Raw genomic sequence first — 24,108 nt, forward strand, 5'->3', positions numbered from 1 at the left:
GTAACTCAAACTTTATAACAAAATCAGTGGGGTCCCCCTGGAGGTCTGGGCACCAAGGCATGTGCCCTTACTGCCCGGTTGATAGGGCCTAATCCAGCACTGTCCATACTAGATGCCTAAGCTTGTTTTATTTTACCATGATTGAAAACTAAGAACGTATTAGTCTATACCCTATTTTTCGTTTTTGTTGTTATATAATATTTTGTAAATAAATGTAGGCCTATATTCTTCAAATTATTTAAACATATATTATGTTGCTCTAGGCCTAGGCTACAGAAGTATCATACATCACACCAGTATCTCTTCTTGCACATGATCATCTGATGATTTATCACTCCAGTGTTAATCTGCTAAATTGTAATTATTCGATTTATTGCCTACCTCATGCCTTTTGCACACATTGTATATAGATTCTCTTTTTTTCTACCATGTTATTGACTTGTTTACTGTTTACTCCATGTGTAACTCTGTGTTGTCTGTTCACACTGCTATGCTTTATCTTGGCCAGGTCGCAGTTGCAAATGAGAACTTGTTCTCAACTAGCCTACCTGGTTAAATAAAGGTGAAATAAAAAAATAAAAAAAATAAAAAAAATAAACATATCAAGTGCTATTTTCATGTGAAAATATCATAGTACTGGATGCATTTACTTCATTGGTGTTGTTGGTGGCCCCCTTTATGGCAGTATGCACGCCTAGGCCGCATGTGCTATGGTTATGGTTATTTGATGAACTCATTTATGTGGGTGCGTTTCTAAAAAATATATTTTGATTTGGGTGTTTGGTGGTGGATGTGTCGTTCACATGATGCCTACATCAGCAGCCTACAACAGATAACAAACAGATCATCATCATCCCAAGATCTCTGGGCGCTCCCTCTCCTCCAAGAAACATGAGAATAGTCTGATATATCGACGCGCACGCCAATCTCAGCGTCAGCACCGGCGCTCGTGCCCTTGCTCTTTCTCGCATCTGTGCGCGTGCCCCACGCAGGTCTCTGGATCGTAGGTGATGATGGCCGTGGATGAGCAGCATCGCTGAGTTCGCTCCTCTGAGCTTTCTATGTTAATATAATTATAAAAACTGTCGAATAATACAATTAGTCTCCTTGGTCTCCTAACCAGAGACGATGGGAAACGAAGGAAGCATCGAGGGAAGCGGACAACCCGGAGAACCGGGCTCCATCTCTATGGTTGGAGCTCCCGGTTCGTTTTCAGCACCGGGCTCTGGACAGCACATCAAGCCCGCCAATGGTGCTGTTGCCGGGGGAGGAATGGGTGGCGGACCGGGGATGAATAGGTAAGTCCTGTCATAAGCAACGGTGCAGTTGATATCAAGTATCAAGAAAAATGATAGATTTCATATCCTTATACACTTGACATTGCATACGATGCTTTATATCTGCTCGTTGTGTAGTGAAACGATGCAGTTAGGCTTAGGCAGTTGGATTTGACAAGCTTTTACAATTTACTTGGTTTTTGCCTATCATGGGTTCGCAGTTGGGACGTGTCATTCATATCATATAATGCGAAATTGGTAGCATTTCCCCTCCGTCAAGTGTAATGTCATTGGTAAAAAGTAAAACTATGCAATTATAGCGTTAGAGGACATGACCCTCCACTGAATTGTAGTTTATTTCGAGGTTGTCATAAAGGATGCTCGAGCTCCTCCGTTTCCGCATTGGTGTTTGCACGGGAGAAGCTATTGCTGCTACATGTGTGTGTAGCCTAGTAGTAGTTCGGCTATCGTAAGACATTCATGTCAGTGTCGCCACTCTTTCGATAATGATGTGCAAACGACCCCATCTTCAGATGTTGTGGGTACCAGCTCGTATCAGTGTCGGGATGCTTTGCAGAATGACGTTCATAAGCAATGAATAACAAACATTTAATAAAAAAATACATCGATTTATCAGTCCTTTGATTATTTCGATTTTAACATTGTGTTGTAGAAAGACAGACATTCCTGGCATGATGATAATGTGTAGCCTAACCCAGCATATCCATCATTATATAGCCTAATAGGCTAGACCAGGGGTTCTCAAAGTGTGGTCCATGGACCCCTTTCTCTCTGAATGTAGCCGATTGGCCCAGGGTGGTGTAGGGCGTTTACATTAGATTTTTTTGCGTGCATGTCTCAATGCAATTTGGATCTCTAAAGACAGCTATTTGAGAATTTAAGCTCTGTCAAATGGTATTCTGAAACGCAAGGCTTATCTAAGCAATGTCCTATGGGCCATACACATTATAATCATAACTCCCTCTACTAATCTGTCCAATAATGAGTATCATTTGAAATGCATGTATCTAGGCAATGATCTTGCTACTTTAGGCAGTAGATATTATTGGACTATTGGAATGAATATCACTCTATTGGTGATTTTATAATTCTATTGGTGATGTTATCACTATTGGTGATGTTGGTGATTTTATCATTCTATTGGGGATGTTATCACTATTGGCGATGTTGGTGATTTTATCATTCTATTGGGGATGTTATCAACTATTGGTGATGTTGGTGATTGTATCATTCTATTGGTGATTTTATTCACTATTGGTGATGTTGGTGATTTTATCATTTCTATTGGTGATGTTGGTGATTTTATCATTCTATTGGGGATGTTGTCACTATTGGTGATGTTGGTTGATTGTATCATTCTATTGGGGATGTTATCACTATTGGTGATGTTTGGTGATTTTTTATCATTCATTGGTGATGTTGGTGATTTTATCATTCTATTGGTGATGTTATCAACTATTGGTGATGTTGGTGATTTTTATCATTCTATTGGTGATGTTATCACTATTGGTGATGTTGGTGATTTTATCATTCTATTGGTGATGTTATCACTATTGGTGATGTTGGTGATTTTATCATTCTATTGGGGATGTTATTACTATTGGTGATGTTATCACTCTGTTGGAGATTTTATTGTTGGATTAGCCAAATCAAAAATTGTACATTTGCAATATTCATGTTTCGATTTTTTTTAATATTCATATATTAATGTAAGAAACTTGTTATTGAAATCAAAATGTGACTCCTATTTCCGAGTAGGCGGGAAATCTTCATATGACAACCATCAACCACAAATGTTCCAACTCTTAGGAATTATTTCTCAATTATGCTTTAAGATACAAATGCCAAATATATGTCAACGATCCTTCCTCCTAAGGACCCTTCTATGTATTACATTTCGTGAAAATTCCCCAAATCATGGTCCTGTTTTGTTCTAGTTTAGTTGGAAATCACCTTTATGTCACCTTCGTCTAGTCTTGTCATAACATTAAATGGACTACAAATCACAGTGACTCTGGCTGTTCTTGGTAATAAGTAGGCCTACTAAGTCTGTGTTGAGATGAGGTGTGCATCTTATCACGCTACCGTGCTTTTGTGAGGACAGAGACACTGGGAGACGAGAAGCAAGTGAGTGAATATTTAATAAATTAAGGACATGAAACAAAACAAGGACAGCGTCTGGATAAGGGGAACAAAACAACGTTAATGCAGACACGGGGAAGAAACTGAGGAAGTGACAGATATAAGGGAGGCAATCAATGGTAATAGAGTCCAGGTGAGTCCCATGAAGTGCTGATGCGTGTAACAATGGTGATAGGTGTGCATAATGATGGACCGGTGAGCTGGAGCAGGCGTGACAGCTTTTGCATTTGTAAGGATGTAGGCCTGAAGGTTTTAATCACAATATGTTTCTTAGATTTGCATGCATGGGCCACAATTTCCACATTCATTATGACTGACACATAGATCAAATGTGTGTATGTGTGTCAGTAAACAAATCCCTCCCTTAAAAGAGCATCATACCAAGCTACTGTAGTAGGCTATAGCATCCCCTCCACTGCTCTATTAAAGGCCTAGTGGCTCCCAGTGGTTGAGCTTGGTCCTTGTCTTAGTCATTGAAAAGGGTTTTAAAATAGTTGTGTGTGTGTGTGCGTGTTTGCGGGCATATGTCTGTGTGTGTGTGTCAATGCCTTTAAATGCTTACCCAGTTGTTACAACTACCTGCGTTGAAACAGCAACCTGCATGGAATGTTCGATGGTGTTGGTTGTGTCTAACTGATTGTCCATGACCAGAGACACCCTACTCATGGCTATGGTTTTGTCCTGGATGGTTGTTCCCACAAAGCTAAAAGGGATTTGTACCTTCTTGACTTGATTGGATTTATAGGCACTTTTTGTAATATAGGCTGTCTGCTCAGCTCTGACTTGTCTACCAGCATCCATCTGCAGGGGCCACAGGTGTCAGAGTCTCATACTCTGACTGCCAAACATGAAGATGAGAGAACATGCCAACCTCTACCATTTCTGACCCAGCCAGGGCAGCAGCAGCAGATTTTCCTCAGCATGACTCCTAAGTTAACAGTAGCCTGCTGTGATGATTTGTTCAGAGATGGGTATTATTCACAGTCAATAGTCACATCCTTTTCAATTGGTTTGTTATGGCACATTAAACAGGCATTGTGGTGTCCTATTTCCGTTACTGTGGTTTATTGCCCAAGAACAGACTCTGTTTTTTATTCATACCCTTTCTATCCACAGTGAGTGAAAGCTGTGATCTCACAACCCATATGTCACTCTGCTTACCTTCTCTAAGCACTGCACTGCACCCATGGCAATTTAGAAGCTGCAGAGTTTTGCAGAGAAAACACAAATAATGTACTGTTTCATCACCATGAATTTAAGTAACTGTATTTTCCATTCAGGAATGATTCCAAAGGTTTGGTCTAGGACTGTTACAGTGACCGTATTACCGCCACACCGGCGGTCACCAGTCATGACTGCAGTCAAATTCCACGTGACCGTTTAGTCACGGTAACTAGGCTTCTCCAGGCTTTGATACTGCTGATGGTCATTAATAGCCAACCAAATTTGCTAACTGCCTGGTACCCAGCGCTCTATTGTCCCTCTAATCACTCTGAAATTACATTTAGATTTGTACATTTTAGTCATTTAGCAGATGCTCTTATCCAGAGAGACTTACAGTAATGAGTGCAAACATTTGCATACTTTTTTCGTACATCAATGCAAATGTTTTCAAACACTTCATGAGAGCCCATGAGCTCATGTTGCGCAACATTTCTATAGGCTATGAAATTGTGAGAAAACAGAGTGATAGCCTCTATTAAAAAGAGGAGGATCCCATTAGCTTTCTATAGGCCAGGCCTACTATATTTATTTATCAACTTTCCTAATATTAAGCAAATTGCTTTGCTTTACAACAGGAGTATAGCCTACAGTACCTGGTTGGCATGAAAATGAACAACGGGAAAAGTGTCCTCCATTTGCTATTTAAGTGCATAGATGACAAGTATTTTTTATCCCATGTTCCAAGAGAGCTGCATGATAATGGTTCATAATGGTTCATTCTTAATCAAAACTAATTTCACACATATATTATTTAGTATATATTTGTTATTTTTTTATTTCACCTTTATTTAACCAAGTAGGCTAGTTGAGAACAAGTTCTCATTTACAACTGCGACCTGGCCAAGATAAAGAAAAGCAGTGCGACACAAACAACACAGAGTTACACATGGAATAAACAAACATACAATCAATAACACAATAGAAAAAAAGTCTATATACAGTGTGTGCAAATAAGGAAAGATAAGGGAGGTAAGGCAATAAATAGGCCGTATTGGCGAAATAATTACAATATAGCAATTAAACACTGGAGTGATAGATGTGCAGAAGATGAATGTGCAAGTAGAGATACTGGGGTGCAAAAGAGCACAAAAAAATAACAGTATGAGGATGAGGATGAGGATAGTTGGATGGGCTATTTACAGATGGGCTATGTACAGGTACAGTGATCTGTGAGCTGCTCTGACAGCTGGTCAATAAAGTTAGAGGGAGATATGAGTCTCCAGCTTCAGTGATTTTTGCAATTCGTTCCAGTCATTGGCAGCAGAGAACTGGAAGGATAGGCGGCCAAAGCAGGAATTGGCTTTGGGGGTGACCAGTGAAATATACCTGCTGGAGCGCGTGCTACGGGTGGGTGCTGCTATGGTGACCAGTGAGCTGAGAAAAGGCGGGGCTTTACCTAGCAAAGACTTTTATAGACGACCTGGAGCCAGTGGGTTTGGCGACGAATATGAAGCGAGGGCCAGCCAATGAGAACATACAGGTTGCAGTGGTGGGTAGTATATGGGGCTTTGGTGACAAAACGGATGGCACTGTGATAGACTGCATCCAATTAGCTGAGTAGAGTGTTGGAGGCTATTTTGTAAATGACATCACCGAAGTCAAGGATTGGTAGGATGGTCAGTTTTATGAGGGTATGTTTGGCAGCATGAGTGAAGGATGCTTTGTTGCGAAACAAGAACACAATTCTAGATTTAATTTTGGATTGGTGATGCATAATGTGAGTCTGGAAGGAGAGTTTACAGTCTAACCAGACACCTAGGTATTTGTAGATGTCTACATATTCTAAGTCAGAACCGTCCAGAGTAGTGATGCTAGACGGGTGGGCAGGTGCTGGTAGCGATTGGTTGAAGAGCATGCATTTAGTTTTACTAGCGTTTAAGAGCAGTTGGAGGCCACAGAAGGAGAGTTGTATGGCGTCGAAGCTCGTCTGGAGGTTAGTTAACACAGTGTCCAAAGAAGGGCCAGAAGTATACAGAATGGTATCGTCTGCGTAGAGGTGGATCAAAGAATCACCAGCAGCAAGAGCGACAACATTGATGTATACAGAGAAAAGAGTCGGCCCGAGAATTGAACCCTGTGGCACCCCCATAGAGACTGCCAGAGGTCCGGACAACAGACCCTCCGATATGTGAAGACAACATTAAATTAAGAATGATCTGACAGTTGACAATATTAGCCTATTACTTGTGAATGATGTATTTTAACTTGTGAATGATACCCGACGTGTGCAATAAGGCAAGTAATAGTGCATGTCTTATTTTTGCAACTTTTTCAGATCATAGTTGCACACCTCATATAGCCTAGCCCATAGGCCTATTCATAGGCCTGCATTCGGAAAGTATTCAGACCCCTTCACTTTTTCCACATTTTGTTACTTTACATCCTTATTTTTCGAAAATGGATTAAATGAAAACATTTCCTCATCAGTCTACGCACAATACCCCATAATGACAAAGCGAAAACAGGTTTTTAGAAATGTATTTAAAAAAAAATATATATATATTTACACAAGTATTCAGACCCTTTGCTATGAGACTCAAAATTGAGCTCAGGTGCATCCTGTTTCCAATGAGCATCCTTGAGATTTTTCTACAACTTGATTGGAGTCCACCTGTGGTAAATTCAATTGATTGGACATCATTTGAAAAGGCACACACCTGTCTATATAAGGTCCCACAGTTGACAGTGCACATCAGCGCTAAAACAGGGTGAAGGAATTGTCCGTAGAGCTACAAGACAGGTTTGTGTCGAGGCACAGATCTGGGGAAGGGTACCTGCAAATTTCTGCTGCATTGAGGTCCCCAAGAACACAGTGGCCTCCATCATTTTTAAATGAACAAAGTTTGGTACCACCAAGACTCTTCCTAGAACTAGTAAAAGGCACATGACAGCCCGCTTGGAGTTTGCCAAAAGGCACCTAAAGGGCTCTCAGACCATGAGAAACAAGATTATCTGGTCTGATGAAGTCAATATTGAACTTTTTGGCCTGAATGCCAAGTGTCACGTCTGGAGGAAACCAGGCACCACTGATTACCTGGCCTATACCATCCCTACGGTGAAGCATGGTGGTGGCAGCATCATGTTGTGGGGATGTTTTTCAGGGGCAGGGACTGGGAGACTAGTCAGGGTCGAAGGAAAAATTAACGGATGAAAGTACAGAGAGATCCTTGATGAAAACTTTCTCCAGAGCTCTCAGGACCTCAGACTGGGGTGTAGGTTCATCTTCCAACAGGATAACGACCCTAAGAACACAGCCAAGACAAAGCAGGAGTGGCGTCGGGACAAATCTCAATGTCCTTGAGTGGCCCAGCCAGAGCTCGGACTTGAACCCGATCGAACATCTCTGGAGAGACGTGAAAATAGSTGTCCAGCGACGCTCCCCATCCAACCTGACAGAGCTTTGGAGGATCTGCAGAGAAGAATGGGAGAAACTCCCCAAATAAAGGTGTGCCAAGCTTGTAGCATCTTACCCAAGAAGACTCAAGGCAAAGGTGCTTCAACAAAGTACTGAGTAAAGGGTCTGAATACTTTGTAAATGTTATATTTAATTTTTTTTTTAATTCAATACATTTGCAAACATTTCTAAAAACCTGTTTTTGCTTTCTCATTATGGGGTATTTTGTCAATTTTATTGGTCACATACACATGTTTAGCAGATGTTATTGCGGGTGTAACGAAATGCTTGTGTTTCTAGCTCAAACAGTGCAGTAATATCTAACAAGTAATATCTAACAATTTCACAACAATACACACAAATCTAAAGGAATGGAATATATAAGAATATATAAATATTTGGACGAGCAATGTCAGAGCGGCATAGACTAAGATACAGTAGAATAGAATACGAGATGAGATGAGTAATGCAAAATATTTAAACATTATTAAAGTAACTATTGTTCTGTTATTAAAGTGGCCAGTGAATTCAAGTCTATGTATTTAGGGCAGAAGCCTCTAACGTGCTAGTGACGGCTATTTAACAGTCTGATGGCCTTGAGAGAGAAGCTGTTTTTCAGTCTCTCAGTCCCGGATTTGATGCACATGTACTGACCTCGCCTTCTGGATGATAGCGGGGTGAACAGGTATTGGCTCGGGTGGTTATTGTCCTTGATGATCTTTTTGGCCTTCGAGTGCTGTAGGTGTCCTGGAGGAAAGGTAGTTTGCCCCCGGGGATGCGTTGGGCAGACCGCACCACCCTCTGGAGAGTCCTGCGGTTGCGGGCGGTGCAGTTGCCATAACAGGCGGTGAAATAGCCCAACAGGATGCTCTCAATTCTGCATCTGTAAATGTTTGTGAGGGTTTTAGGTGACTAACCACATTTCTCCTGCCTCCTGAGGTTGAAAAGATGCTGTTATGCCTTCACCACACTGTGTGGGTGGACCATTTCAGTTTCTGTCAAGGCTCAGGAGAAGACCCAGATGTAGACAGTTTTGAAGTAACAAAAGTTTATTACAAAACAGGGGGCCAGGCAAATGACATGTCAAGGGCAGGCCGAGGTCAGTAGTCCAGAGCAGAGTCCAAAAGGTCCAAATGGCATGCAGGCTCAGGGCAGGCAGAGGTCAGTAATCCAGGGTGGTGTGGCAAGGTACAGAACGACAGGCAGACTCAGGGTCAGGGCAGGCAGAATGGTCAAAAACCGTGAAAGCTAGAAAACAGGAACTAGAGACAGAAAGGAGCACAGGAAAAACCGCTGGTAGGCTTGACGAAATGAAACAAACTGGCAACAGACAAACAGAGAATACAGGTATAAATACACTGAGAATAATGAGGAAGATGGGCATCACCTGGAGGGGGGTGGAGACAAGCACTTAGACAGGTGAAACAGATCAGGGTGTGACAGTTTCAGTGTGTGTATATTGATGAGGGGATTTTTTAAAATAATTTTTTGAATAAGGCAGTAACATAACAAATAACTTCTTAAAATGAAGCACATTAATTTGCTTTACAACCAGCGTAGAGCCTAACTGGCATACATACAGTTGAAGTCGGAAGTTTACATACACCTTAGCCAAATACATTTAATCTCAGTTTTTCATAATTCCTGACATTTAATCCTAGCAAACAATCCTTGTCTTAGGTCAGTTAGGATCACCATTTATTTTAAGAATGTGACATGTCAGAATAATAGAAGAAAATAATTTATTTCAGCTTTTATTTCTTTCATCACATCCCCAGTGGGTCAGAAGTTTACATACACTCAATTAGTATTTGGTAGCATTGCCTTTAAATTATTTWACTTGGGTCAAACGTTTCGGGTAGCCTTCCACAAGCTTCCCACAATAAGTTGGGTGAATTTTTGCCCATTCCTCCTGACAGAGCTGGTGTAACTGAGTCAGGTTTGTAGGCCTCCTTGCTCGCACACGCTTTTTTAGTTCTGCCCACAAATTTTCTCTGGGCTTGAGGTCAGGGCTTTGTGATGGCCACTCCAATACCTTGACTTTGTTGTCCTTAAGCCATTTTGCCACAACTTTGGAAGAATGCTTGGGGTCATTGTCCATTTGGAAGATCCATTTGCGACCAAGCTTTAACTTCCTGACTGATGTCTTGAGATGTTGCTTCAATAGATTCACATAATTTTCCTTGCTCATGATGCCATATATTTTGTGAAGTGCACCAGTCCCTCCTGCATCAAAGCACCCCCACAACATGATGCTGCCACCCCGGTTGGGATGGTGTTCTTCGGCTTGCAAGCATCCCCCTTTTCCCTCCAAACCTAACAATGGTCATTTTGGCCAAACAAATCTATTTTTGTTTCATCAGACCAGAGGACATTTCTCCAAAAAGTACAATCTTAGTCTGGCTTTTTTTATGGTGGTTTTGGAGCAGTGGGTTCTTCCTTGCTGAGCGGCCTTTCAGGTTATGTCGATATAGGACTCGTTTTACTGTGGATATAGATACTTTTGTACCTGTTTCCTCCAGCATCTTCACAAGGTCCTTTGCTGTTGTTCTGGGATTGATTTGCACTTCGCACCAACGTACGTTCATCTCTAGGAGACAGAACACGTCTCCTTCCTGAGCGGTATGACGGCTGCATGGTCCCATGGTGTTTATACTTGCGTACTATTGTTTGTACAGATGAACGTGGTACCTTCAGGCGTTTGGAAATTGCTCCCAAGGATGAACCAGACTTGTGGAGGTCTACAGTTTTTTTTTAGGTCTTGGCTTATTTCTTTTGAATTTCTCATGATGTCAAGCAAAGACACACCGAGTTTGAAGGTAGGCCTTGAAATACATCCCCAGGTACACCTCCAATTGATTCAAATGATGTCAATTAGCCTATCAGAAGCTTCTAAATCCATTACATAATTTTCTGGTATTTTCCAAGCTGTTTAAAGGCACAGTCAACTTAGTGTATGTAAACTTCTGGAATTCCACTGGAATTGTGATACTGTGAATTATAAATTAAATAATCTGTCTATAACAATTGTTGGAAAAATGACTTGTGTCATGCACAAAGTAGATGTCCTAACCCACTTGCCAAAACTATAGTTTGTTAACAATATATTTGTGGAGTGGTTGAAAAACGAGTTTTAATGACTCCAACCTAAGTGGATGTAAACTTCTGACTTCAACTGTAGGCGGCGCRTGAGTTTCAAGTTTGGGGAAGATCATTTTCACCATAAAAATGCACTTTTATAATAACAGCATTACATACATAATCGCATTTGTGGTCACTTTTGAGAACAGTGTTTTCTCGCTATTTGATTGTATTTTGGAACATTCGSGCTTATAGCCTACTGCCATGTGCACATTGCTACGCTTATAGTGTGATAAAGTAGCCTAATAGTTCATCAACATTTTAAGCTAAACGTTCTGATCTGTTGCATCAGCCTCATTGCTTTTAAAAGTTTTTTTGATGCAAGTAAATGTATTAGTTTGGGATCTATCGCATCCCACAACTGTCACAGAGTATGTTTGAATATTTATTTCTCACTCAGAATTGAAAAAGGTCAACTTTGTACTATGGGGGATAGTAGATTGACATAGGCTAGTGCTTTTGCTGTTGGTTAAGTCTACTCATGGCTGACAAAAAGCAGGCTAAATGTGGACAGTTCTTCTAACATCTTCAATATGCTCCTCGGAATTCAATAAGTGGGACGCGTGCAGTTGCGTTCCTGATGTGTCTGTCTTCACTTGTAGCCTAATTCTTAGCTGAGATGCCTAGTGAGAAGGACCCAATCACGTGACAGGCATTGGCTAATAAGAATTGAGATATCTGAGCGAGCCATGTGTGTGAGATGTGCTTCGGGAGCATAGCAGCCGGGAGAAGGGAATTATAATTATATAATTATTCAGTCCAAGGGCACAACGGCCACTTTGCCCACACAAGGGGGATGCTGCCTGGAAATTCGAGGACTGGTGAGAATATTATCAAGTGCTTGTCAAAGTGTGTGCAGCCTGCACAAGAAACAAATCAGAGCTCATGCCTTTTAACTTCATTCAAATCATTAGATCATCATGCTGCCTTAGAATGTATTAAAATCAAAACATATAACCCAACGTTTGTATCACAACTAAAGTTGCATAAATAGCTCTAAATGAAGCATATAGGAGGACCTATTTCTTTGTTAACCGCTGAACACAGAATAGCTGCATGAGTGCACTTCCTTGGAAATCGTTTGGAGAAAATATCCTTTCTATTTTATACAGCTATGTTCAATTGTATTCTTCATACTATAAAATAATAAACAATTATGCCATGCATTTCTAAGCAAATCTTGTCTGCTAAATGAACTAATGTAGCCCACAGCCATATGGCACAGCATATCAGGGCCTAATATAAGGACAACTCAGAGTATGCTATTTTGTTCTTCTGAAACAGACAACATTTTCTTCATATCATGTTTCTTTAGACCTGTCTAAATTAAATAATGGATTTATTGTGATGGTGTAGGCGATATTAAATGGACTTATTAGACTTTTTAAAATGTTGATGTTCCGAAGGTCTGCATCACTGGCTTGTAGGCTATGCGTTGGAAGCCAGGAATTGCGTGTTTACGGTGATTAACTGTCAATTACTGTGAGACCGGCAGTTATTTGCTTGACAATAACCGTCTGACAAAATTTAGTTTGGTCATTAATTTTTTTCTGCTTTCTGATTGGTTGGTTTGATTGGTTTAAACCACTCCCTCTTTCATCACACAAATCATGCTGGATTCCTTCACCCCAACTCCCATAAACAATCTGTGTACTCCATAAACAATCTGTGTACTCCAGAACCGTGGGTCGCTGTAGAAGGCGAAGGATGTATTCAAATCCTCTGACTCCTTCCCTTTTCTCCGCCTTGTTGTTTTTTCCACTCAGATCTAAAAAGGATAGATGTTGTAAACAGTATGGTAATACCTTCACTATCCCTCTGGTTAGACTAATTACATCAGTGAGATACTTTTCTGCATAATTAGAATAGCTACACATTTAGATTGGTGTCTTCAGGAGGCTAGTCAACGAGAGCAGAGAGAAGTGAATGAATGACTGGTCTGATTTGAATGAATCAGGTCCTTCCCACTGGGCACAGACGTCATTTCAATGTCTAGTTTTGATTTACATTTGGCTTGAGTTGTCAACTAACATGAAATGAAATAAACAAAAAATGTCAGGTAATTTGATTTAGGTAAAAATGTGGGTGAAAAAAAATACGAAATTCCCTTACATTGATGACTTTTTGCAAATCCAATCAGTTTTCCACGTTGATTTAACATCATCACATTGATTCTGTAGTTGAATTAATGTGGAAACAATGTTGATTCAACCAATTTTTGCCCAGTGGGTTGATTATAGGGTGTGAGTGTGATGCTGCTGCTGCCTACTACTGGGCTGGTAGTAGTGCACTACAGAGGGTGGATGGTACTGTAGCAGGGCACTACAGAGAGTGGATGGTAGCAGTGCACTAAAGAGGGTGGCTAAATGGGAGGAGGAAGGAAAACCGACTCTCAGCCAAATCCTTTGGCAGTGTTCATTAAGCAAGCTTTTGTATCAAGTCTGGGACTGCTCTCCTGCTCTTCGTTTCTCTGAGCCTTGGAGAATGAGAGAGGCTTGCCTATTGTCGGAGAGACAAAGAGAGAGGATTTAGGTTTTATTTTAAGCCGAAAGGACATGTGTCTTCTTTGCTTCGCTGTTGTTCTGTAGCCGCCATCTCAAAGTTAATATTTCCTGGTTGATTTAATTATGTTGAGGCGCAGAGTGGTGATTGCAGTCTGACCGACGCCTGTCTCAATGTGATAATTAGTGAAGAACAGTTTCTATCATACAGGAAGTGGARACAAATGTGTGTCATATCCATGGTTATCATGTCCATATACATCTTTGTCAAACATAGATTTGAGAGATTCTATCCGATAAAGATCAACATGCTTTTTTAAATACTGTTTCTTGATCATTGCTTTCATTGACTGTACATGATGTGAATTAAATATTATTAATATATGAATAATAGTTAATGGTGAGGAGTTATTTTGTTATACCAGGCTCTTATCTGCACTCTTAGAAACCCTGCTGCTCTATATGAGTCCCTTTCCTATCCTTTCCTCTCCTTTCTTTTCCTGTCATACCACTTCCACTCAATTGCTTGAATTCACCCTGGAATCACTTGTACATTGACACTTAAGACCGAATACATAAACATKAACCGTGTTAAAAGCACTCCTCCCTCGCACTCAGTTTTTCTGTACGCACTGCAAAACACTTGTCATTGCCAAGGGCAGCCTCTGTTCACAGTTCTTACACCAGTTTGCCAAAGCTTTTGTTCAACTCTGTTAAATCATTGGTTCAGAGAAGGCTTCTCCAGCTCAGTAATAGAGACTGCTGTCCAGTATCAGTTAGGTAACTCCAGTCCTCTGGGGGCCTGATCTGTGTCACACTTTAGCCGCCGCTATAGCTAACTCCAATAATCAACTAACCATGGTCTTCAGTTTAGAATGCAATTAGTTTTATCAGGTGTGTTAGCTAGGGATATGGGAAAACGTGTGACACCAATCTGGCCCCTTGAGGACCAGAATAATCTATCAATCTGTATTATGTCCTGACTGTTGACACACACTGGGAAAAGTCTAAACGGAATCCTTGGGATGTCCCAACTGACATCACCCATTGAAGTTGTAATTGAAAACGGTTAAGGTTAGGGTTATGGTTTGGTCAGGTTTATGGTTAGGGTAAGGGTTAACGTTAGGGTAATGGTTTAGGTTAGAGACGTCCAAATGATCCCGTATAGCACTAACCCACATACTAGACGTGAGAGGATCCAACTGCATTTTCTTCTTATTATTTGGTATCAAAGCGTTCGCACATTTTGTTTGTGCATGCCGCCACCTACTGTGCGGTAGGGTGTTATCGATCATGTTATACAAAAATTAAAAAGGAAGGAGAAAAGGAAAAAATTGTACCACCAGCTAACCCTCCATCCCATCCCACTAGTTCAACCCAAACTAACCCTCCACCTATACTTTGACCCTAACTAACCCTCCACCAGTGGAGGCTCCTCAGAGGAAGGAGGAAGGGGAGGACCATCCTCCTCAGTGAATTTCATAAAATGTAAAATGGTAAAACATTTGAAAAGATATCCTTTTTAGATAAAACTATACTAAATATAATCACGTCACCAAATAATTGATTAAAACACAGTATTATGCAAAGAAGGTCTACAGTAGCCTCAACAGCACTCTGTAAGGTAGCACCATGGTGTAGCCGGTGGACAGCTAGCTTCCGTCCTCCTCTGGGTACATTCTCAATACAAAACCTAGGAGGCTCATGGTTCTCACTCTCTTCCATAGACTTACACAGTAATTATGACAACTTCCGGAGGACATCCTCCAGCGTATCAGAGCTCTTGCAGCATGAACTGACATGTTGTCCACCCAATCAAATGATCAGAGAATGAATCTAGTACGGAAAGCATAAGCTACAGCTAGCTAGCACTGCAGTATATAAAATGTGGTGAGTTGTTGACTCAAAGAAAGAGAAAGACAAAAGTTGAACAAATTCCAAAATTAAGGAGGCATTTTTTTTCACTTTCAGTTTCACTTACTTAGCTAAAAAATGCAGCTAGCTAGTTTAGCCTACTGCACCCTGCTCAAACAAAAGGGACGCTATGTTAGCCAGCTGGCTATGACTTTCCAACACAACACTGGAACTCTTCCAAGTCAAGGTAAGCTTTTGGTATTACTCATTTATTGCCACTGTGGCCGCCGGTGTAACTACTAAACTGCTAACTGAGTATACACTGTAAAGTTACTGCATGATTGTAGCAAGTTTACTAACACGTTAGTTCTATTAGCTATGCTGACCATCATGTTACTTTAGCTAATATGGTGACAACGATGTAGGCTGTGTGTAGCTGTTTGGTTTAGAAAGGTTATTTCGTCTGGTCACATACAGCTGATGTGTTGTGCGTTGAAGTCCACAAGCGAAGGGAAGAGGTGAGAGGAGGAGAGTGCATGGCTGCGAGAAGGAATACAACGTGGCTGCTATGAAAGTGAACTGTGTTTACGCGTTATCAGGGGTGTATTCATTCCGCCGATTCTGTTGAAAAAAATTCTAAAACAGAAGCAAACGGAACAAAACGGGGATAAACATACATGAATTTGTCCAATAGAAACTCTTGTTTGCAACTGTTTGACTATTGATTACACCCTATATCAGCTAGATGCGAGGCAGTACCTAATGTCACTGTCTGTCACCTCAAATTTGTCTCTCGACCTGTGTGCACCTACGTTGCAAACTTTCATTTATAGRCTCGGTTGTAGCAACCTCATGATGGGTATAATTTTAGTATCATGTAGTAGCCTAAACCTATCGCTGTTACATTGAACTGGGTGAATGCAATATGAATGAGAGTCATCCAATATGCTGTAATCGGTCTCCCTCATCTTAAACGGCACTAACTGCCCCTGCCCTCCACCCATCCCACTACTTTGACCCTAACTGATCCTACACCTCCAGTATACAGTGGGGCAAAAAAGTATTTAGTCAGCCACCAATTGTGCAAGTTCTCCCACTTAAAAAGATGAGAGAGGTCTGTAATTTTCATCATAGGTACACTTCAACTATGACAGACAAAATGAGAAAAAAAAATCCAGAAAATCACATTGTAGGATTTTTAATGAATTTATTTGCAAATGATGGTGGAAAATAAGTATTTGGTCAATAACAAAAGTTTCTCAATACTTTGTTATATACCCTTTGTTGGCAATGACAGAGGTCAAACGTTTTCTGTAAGTCTTCACAAGGTTTTCACACACTGTTGCTGGTATTTTGGCCCATTCCTCCATGCAGATCTCCTCTAGAGCAGTGATGTTTTGGGGCTGTTGCTGGGCAACACGGACTTTCAACTCCCTCCAACGATTTTCTATGGGGTTGAGATCTGGAGACTGGCTAGGCCACTCCAGGACCTTGAAATGCTTCTTACGAAGCCATTCCTTCGTTGCCCGGGCGGTGCGTTTGGGATCGTTGTCATGCTGAAAGACCCAGCCACGTTTCATCTTCAATGCCCTTGCTGATGGTAGGCTTTGTTACTTTGGTCCCAGCTCTCTGCAGGTCATTCACTAGGTCCCCCCGTGTGGTTCTGGGATTTTTGCTCACCGTTCTTGTGATCATTTTGACCCCACGGGGTGAGATCTTGAGTTACCAGCCTTAGAAATCGGCAATTACCTGCACCTCAGATTGCAGCCCAAATAAATGCTTCGCAGAGTTCAAATAAGAAACACATCTCAACATCAACTATTCAGAGGAGACTGCGTGAAATCAGGCCTTCATGGTCAAATTGCTGCAAAGAAACCACTACTAAAGGACACCAATAAGAAGAAGAGACTTGCTTGAGCCAAGAAACACGAGCAATGGACATTAGACCTGTGGAAATCTGTCCTTTGGTCTGATGAGTCCAAATTGGAGATTTTTGGTTCCAACCGCCGTGTCTTTCTGAGACGCAGAGTAGGTGAACAGATGATCTACGCATGTGTGGTTCCCACGTGAAGCATGGAGGAGGATGTGTGATGGTGTGGGGGTACTTTGCTGGTGACACTGGCTGTGATTTATTTAGAATTCATGGCACACTTAACCAGCAAAGCTACCACAGCGTTCTGCAGCGATATGCCATCCAATCTGGTTTGCGCTTAGTTGGACTATAATTTGTTTTTCAACAGGACAATGACCATGTTACTACATGATTCCATATGTGTTATTTCATCGTTGTGATGTCTTCACAATTATTCTACAATGTAGAAAAAAGCAAAAATAAAGAAAAACCCTGGAATGAGTAGGTGTGTCAACACTTTTGAATGGTAATGTGTATATAACCCCATCCCATTACTTTGACCCTAACTAACCCTCCATCTATATACCACCCCATCCCACTACTTTGACCCTAACTAACTCTCCATCTATATACAACCCTATTCCATTACTTTGAACCTAACTGATCCTACACCAGGCCGACGGCATGGGAGGACGGGACTCCTTCGCTGAACACACCTCGTAACTCTTCTGCAGTTTAACCTAGAACACCCAAGTACTTCTCTGCAGATGCCACCACAACATCTATTTTCTGTAAATGATGTTCTATTTCTGCGGTACAGTTGATAACCATGGTAATGAACGCTAAGAAGCCAACCTTACTGAAGCACAAATGCATATCACTCTGTATTGGCCTAGGCCTACTACTCACCCTTGACCCATAATCCTCTACTCTCTTCACTGCCTCAGCATACTGCACCTTCTGTTCTACACTGACCCTGGCAACCTCAACCTGTCTCTCTCGCACCGGTAACTTCTGCTCCCCAGTAACATGGGCACCCCCACAATTGACACACACAGTTTATTCCACCAATAATACACATTCCTTTGTCCCATGCCCTCCTGATCACTTCTCACATCTCTGAAGCTCCCTCCTACTGACCGCTGCAACATGACCAGAAGCGTGGCATCTAAGAAGAGTGCTCCTGAGTGGCGCAGCGGTCTAAGGCACTGCATCTCAGTGCAAAAGGCATCACTGCAGTCTCTGGTTCGTATCCAGGCTGCGTCACATCCGGCTGTGATTGGGAGTCCCATAGGGCAGCGCACAGTTGTCCGGGTTTGGCTGGGGTAGACAATCATTGAAAATAAAAAAGTGTTCTTAACTGAGTTAAATTAAAGCACATTAGTGGGTTTGACACAAAAGCTTTCACAGGATAACTGACATATCCTAACTTGACTTTATCAGGTAAAAACTCAAAAGGACAGACAGTGTCTTCTCAGTTCCGCCGCCGGGTCTGCTTCGCACCAAATAGCGGGCGTCACAGACACAGGGAATTTTCAATTTCAGTTGCTCCACCTCAACACTTGAGGCAAAGCGCCCGCTTCCTCTGGACAAAATAAACATAGAAAAGACAAAGGCTACTTCACTGATTTAACAGTCCTCAACTTCTTTACTACTCAGCCTGAGACTACATATGGATTGGCCAAAAGGCAGGGATCCACTTTCTCCAAAAATGTCACTCCCACTAGGCCCACTAGGCACTAATTATCCTTTACATGACAATCGGGGTGAGGCTCGACTCTGAGGTCTTCACCACAAATGTAACCACAGGTAATTCATCCTCACTCTCGTCAGGTTCAATTTCTAAACCATCAGAGACAGCAGAATACGATTTGTTCTTGGTGCCATTCTTCCTCAACACACATCTTCCCACTGCACTCGGCTCTTCTCCTTCTTCCTCACTGGCCATAACCATATCTATCCGTTCACCACGCTCATGCCGTGCTTTCATTCGCTGTATTTATTGCAGAAAACGCACTAATCTCCTTTCTCCAATATCCACCTTCTGTTCCTTAGCCCAATTGACTAGTCTGGCTATCTCTGGCCTCTCCGTGCTCCCAAAATGTGCCACATTTGTCAGCCCGGTCTCCTCCTTGTGATCTATCGCCGCCACCTCAATCCAATTGCATTAAGGGATAGGAATGGGTGTTTGGCTAATAGCAGCCCGTAGAGAATGATAGAGGCCTTTAGTGGCCAAAAGGCCGTTTTAGCATGGGCAGCGCCATTGAGGGCATCCACCATTTTAATATGGTCAACTGGGTGGGACTTCCAACTTCATTGGCTGATCCCTCTTGGTGACCCTGTTAGAGTCATGTCCAACCCTGGTCATCAGGAGGGATCAGCCAATCATGAAGAAGAAAATGTACTACTTCAAAATGGAGACTGCCTTAATGGCGCAGCCAGTGCTGTCATAGGCACTATAATGGCACAGATACAAAGATGAGTCCACTATCTATTTCTATGGAGCAGCCCCATCTGATCATGCCATATTAACTATATGGCATGCAAGTAATATAAAGGTATGTTATTCATGCTATTGGACAGGTGCTCCTCCCCACCACACACTGTGGGTCGACCAAAGTTAAGAGAACTGTAGCCTGTTGTAGTCTGATCAAACTCTCTTAATGCACAAATCATAAATGACCAACGGTACAACAACTAGGCTACCTGTTCATGCACTGTGTGACCTTAAATTGTGACTGAACCAAAAAAGCTACATTTAGGAAAAGGCCTATGTAGCATTGATATGCGTCAGAAACATTTATTCTTGGGACAAAATTGACTACAAAGTGTAAATAAGATCATTTTCGTCATTTTCGTCCAATACGGATTTTTATGAGATTATTATGAGAGAGAAAAATATTAATGGAACGAACGGCACCGTAACATTCTTCCTAAGGTTCTGTTTATTTCAATCCTGCCCACAGTTGGCAGCCCTCAAGTAATCATTCATTCGGAGCACAGCTGTAATGCTGATCGTAATGCCCATGGTCAATTTAGTTTGACATTTCATATCCATATGTGGCTAGTTAAGGACCATCAGTAAATTACACAATAGAACAATATTTTAAAACGTCAATAGCTCCAAATTTCAATTACTTCAAAACCTCAAACCAACTATAAATTGTATAAATTCATATACAAATATTGAAGCATTTAATGAGATAACTAAAAGGTGTGCAACATAAAAATATTGTACCAATTACATTGTTGTAACGGCTGTCATCGGTGGAAGAAGGTGAGGACCAAGGTGCAGCGTGGTAAGTGTTCATGATGTTTAATAATCATCAAAACAGAACACTGAATAACAAAATAACAAAGAAACAACCGAAAACAGTTCTGTCTGGTGCAGACACACAAAGACTGAAAATAACCACCCACAAAACCCAACAGAAAACAGGCTACTTAAATATGGTTCCCAATCAGAGACAATGACTAACACCTGCCTCTGCTTGAGAACCATATCAGGCCAAACGAGAAAACCAACACAGAAACACAAAACATAGATAACCCACCCAACTCACGCCCTGACCACACTAAAACAAAGAAAATACAAAAGAACTATGGTCAGAACGTGACAATTGTGATATGAAGGTCCCTAATTAGCCCCCCAGATATCCAAAGTCAAACCAACTTTGCCACAGTAGCAAACCGGCCGGCTGAAGCTAATTGGCAAAATAAGTTGGCTGGCTTGCTAGCTAGTCTAGGCTAATTCCAGACACAAGACCTGGTTTGACTGTTTCAAGTTATCTAGAAGGGTGAGTGACTGTAAATGTGCACTGTTTTGTCAGAGTGAAAGTATAAACGCTTCCCACGTTCGAACACACACACGAGACATCCACATCAAACCATGCCTCCAAAACCCAAATCATCTTGTTCTCAGTCACATTTCATATTGAGGAGAATTAAAACCGAGGCTAAATCAGGAAGTTCAGTCCACCTTTAAAGAGGTTCACTGTAAGCCCATACATGGCTGCCATTTTAGTATAGCCCCGCTGAACCTCGATAAAAGTGTTCAAGATTGAGAAAGTGCTTTTGTGAAAAGTGAAATTTTGTTGAAATGAGAAGCTCTGAGGTAAATCTATTTATATCTCCTGCCCCATTTAGTTCCATTCTCAGCCTGAGCATATCAAATTAATCCCTTTATTACACATAGCATGAAATAGCCTGCTCGCTGAAGCAAAGGGATGGGGAAATATTTAAATATGAGGAGCGAGGGGCAGATTTGTTTCACCATGATTCAGAACATTTTTCATATAAAAGTATGTTGTTTGTTTAGTGTGTGTTGTAGAAGCACTGCTGGGTCCAAGGGAGAAGGTGACAGGTTCTAATGGTTTGTGTGTAATGTGTGTGTGTATTGGGGATTATGTGGATGGATTTGGAGGTTGGTAAAACAGACAGCAGAAAAGGACTGAAAAAGATGCCACATTATGTTGTCATTTTTCTGCATCGAAGGAAGGACGTATAGAATGACATTTTCCATTTGCCAGCTCCCAGCATGCAAGACACGCACACACACACATGGACACACACACACACACACACACACACACACACACACACCACACAACCACCACACACACAACACACAACACAAACCACACACACACAACACACACACACACACAACACACACACACACACACACACACACACACCACACACCACACAACACAACAACACCACAACACACACACACTGATAGCCTGAGGGTTACAGTGTTCCTTTTCTTCCAGAACACACACAGGTCCAATGAAGGAATAAACTCACGCTATACACTAATGGCTACTGAAGGCCGTGGAGATGGGAAGAAGGATGAGGTCAAGTTCAGAGGTAAATGGCTTGTGTGTGGTGTGTGTGAGTGTGTGTGTGTGTGTGTGTGTGTGTGTGTGTGTGTGTGTGTGTGTGTGTGTGTGTGTAAAGGGGGATTTGGGTTGAAATAGAAAACATGAAAGAAGGTTCCAGGAACCACTATTCAACCCCCTCCCTTCCTCCCTCGTTTATTTTCTTTAATTTGTCTTTCCATGGAGGTCACTACAAATTCAGATGGTACTTTAATGAACGCCCCGACTTCTCCGCTTGACAGCGATTGCCCGACACTCCGATTGCTGCAATGACTTACACCGTCATGGCAACTCGGACACTCAATAGTTTGTAGCACCAGGGTTGTAGGTTTGAGCCCTGCATGGGCCTYACCTGCCATACTGAATATACAGTGGGATGGCTACCAGGCCCATCATATTCCCTCTAAGTCAAGAATACAACAACAATACATTTGACTAAACATTGACATGTGTAATCTAACTAGTCTTAGGGAACAGCATTCATAGATACTGTATGTTCCATTCATAGGTACGTTCCATTACCTTTTCATTTTGTTGTCTCAGTCTGTCCTGATGTCTTTACCAGACAAGTATTTACTCTCAAGCTGTTGAAAATAAAATCAGCACTGAATCTTTTATATTAAACAGATGACGTTCTCAAGGGGAACTACAGGCTATGATACAAAGCACTTTATGTTGGAGCACATCAAAGTAGAAGACTAGAGTAGTGGCGGGCTAGCAAGTAGCTAAAAGACATGTACAGCACAGTCATTATAGCTCAGCATGGGGGYGGATGAAACGGAAAACATACAAGAGATCAGCAAATAAAGATGGATTTACATTAGATTTACATTATCTATATGTTAATTTCTTTCCTTTCATTGCAAAACGCCTTATAGTTCACTGTATAGTGCAATTAAGGTACAGCTACGTCTGCATTTTACCTCATGTAAGTAGGCTTAGATCCAGTACAACTATTTGTACCTATTTATCTTTTTGTAAAAATCATTAAATTGTCAATTTGGTTTGACAGTGGTTTGTCAGACCATGAGACATCCCGAAAATCGGTCTTCTCCTGAAAACGTCGGTAGCATCCAAACGGAAAGAGGAGACTGTAACCAACATGGTGGTGTTCTCCATTTGCTCTACGATCCCCACAAGTGTCACGGGACTCATCTGAAGGTAACCCATACAAACGAATGAAGTATGGAGGTAGTTTTGTTCCAACAAATATAAGAGGTTAAATATGTGTCCACATTCTTTTAACTGACCTTTATTATATTTCATAGATATAGGACAGACACTACAAAACCCTATTCTTTATGATTTCTTTTTTGCCATTTATGAATGTGTTATTCAACGCCTTTCTGTGGGCTAGAGTAGTAAAGGCCAAATTCTATATTTTATCATTTAAAAAAATATGTTTTTGGGGATACCTAAAGGGGTCCTAAAATTCCAACTCAAATAGCTAAATTATCCATGGTATGACTATCTTAAAACAATTCCATATGTTAGCTTAGTGAACCCCCCAACTGCCTAGCACATAAACCACTGGTGCTTAGGCTTGGTCTACCACAAGGCTCCAGCATTGTTCAGCAAGGGCAGAGAGACCCAGCACAGAATGTTAAGTGAATCTGAACACKGAGATTCATTGAAAAAAAACCTTGAGAGAAAAAATGATTACCTACATGTGTATACCCATTTATTCATCTCTTCAAGCGTATTTGAACTGATAAGAATTTCAATTAAAAAGGACAGAGGAATTGGAGGGGAACTTTCAGCCTTTCAGATTCAGTTGTAATTGTTTGGCAGATGAGACCGTGCAGAGCTACTCTCAGTG

At 41.4% G+C, this 24,108-nt stretch overlaps 1 protein-coding gene across 1 annotated transcript in view; it reads left to right on the plus strand.

Moving 5' to 3' along the window:
* Positions 1-1,128: 1,128 nt before the first annotated feature.
* The window catches only part of LOC111976891 (protein bassoon-like), a 68,012-nt gene continuing 45,032 nt past the window's right edge, over positions 1,129-24,108 (plus strand). The window contains exon 1 of the mRNA XM_024006039.2: positions 1,129-1,298. Coding sequence (XP_023861807.2) covers positions 1,129-1,298 — 170 coding nt within the window. The remainder of the gene's footprint in view (positions 1,299-24,108) is intronic.

Source organism: Salvelinus sp. IW2-2015, linkage group LG17 (assembly GCF_002910315.2).
Source record: "Salvelinus sp. IW2-2015 linkage group LG17, ASM291031v2, whole genome shotgun sequence".
In the NCBI taxonomy this organism is placed as follows: Eukaryota; Metazoa; Chordata; class Actinopteri; order Salmoniformes; family Salmonidae; genus Salvelinus; species Salvelinus sp. IW2-2015.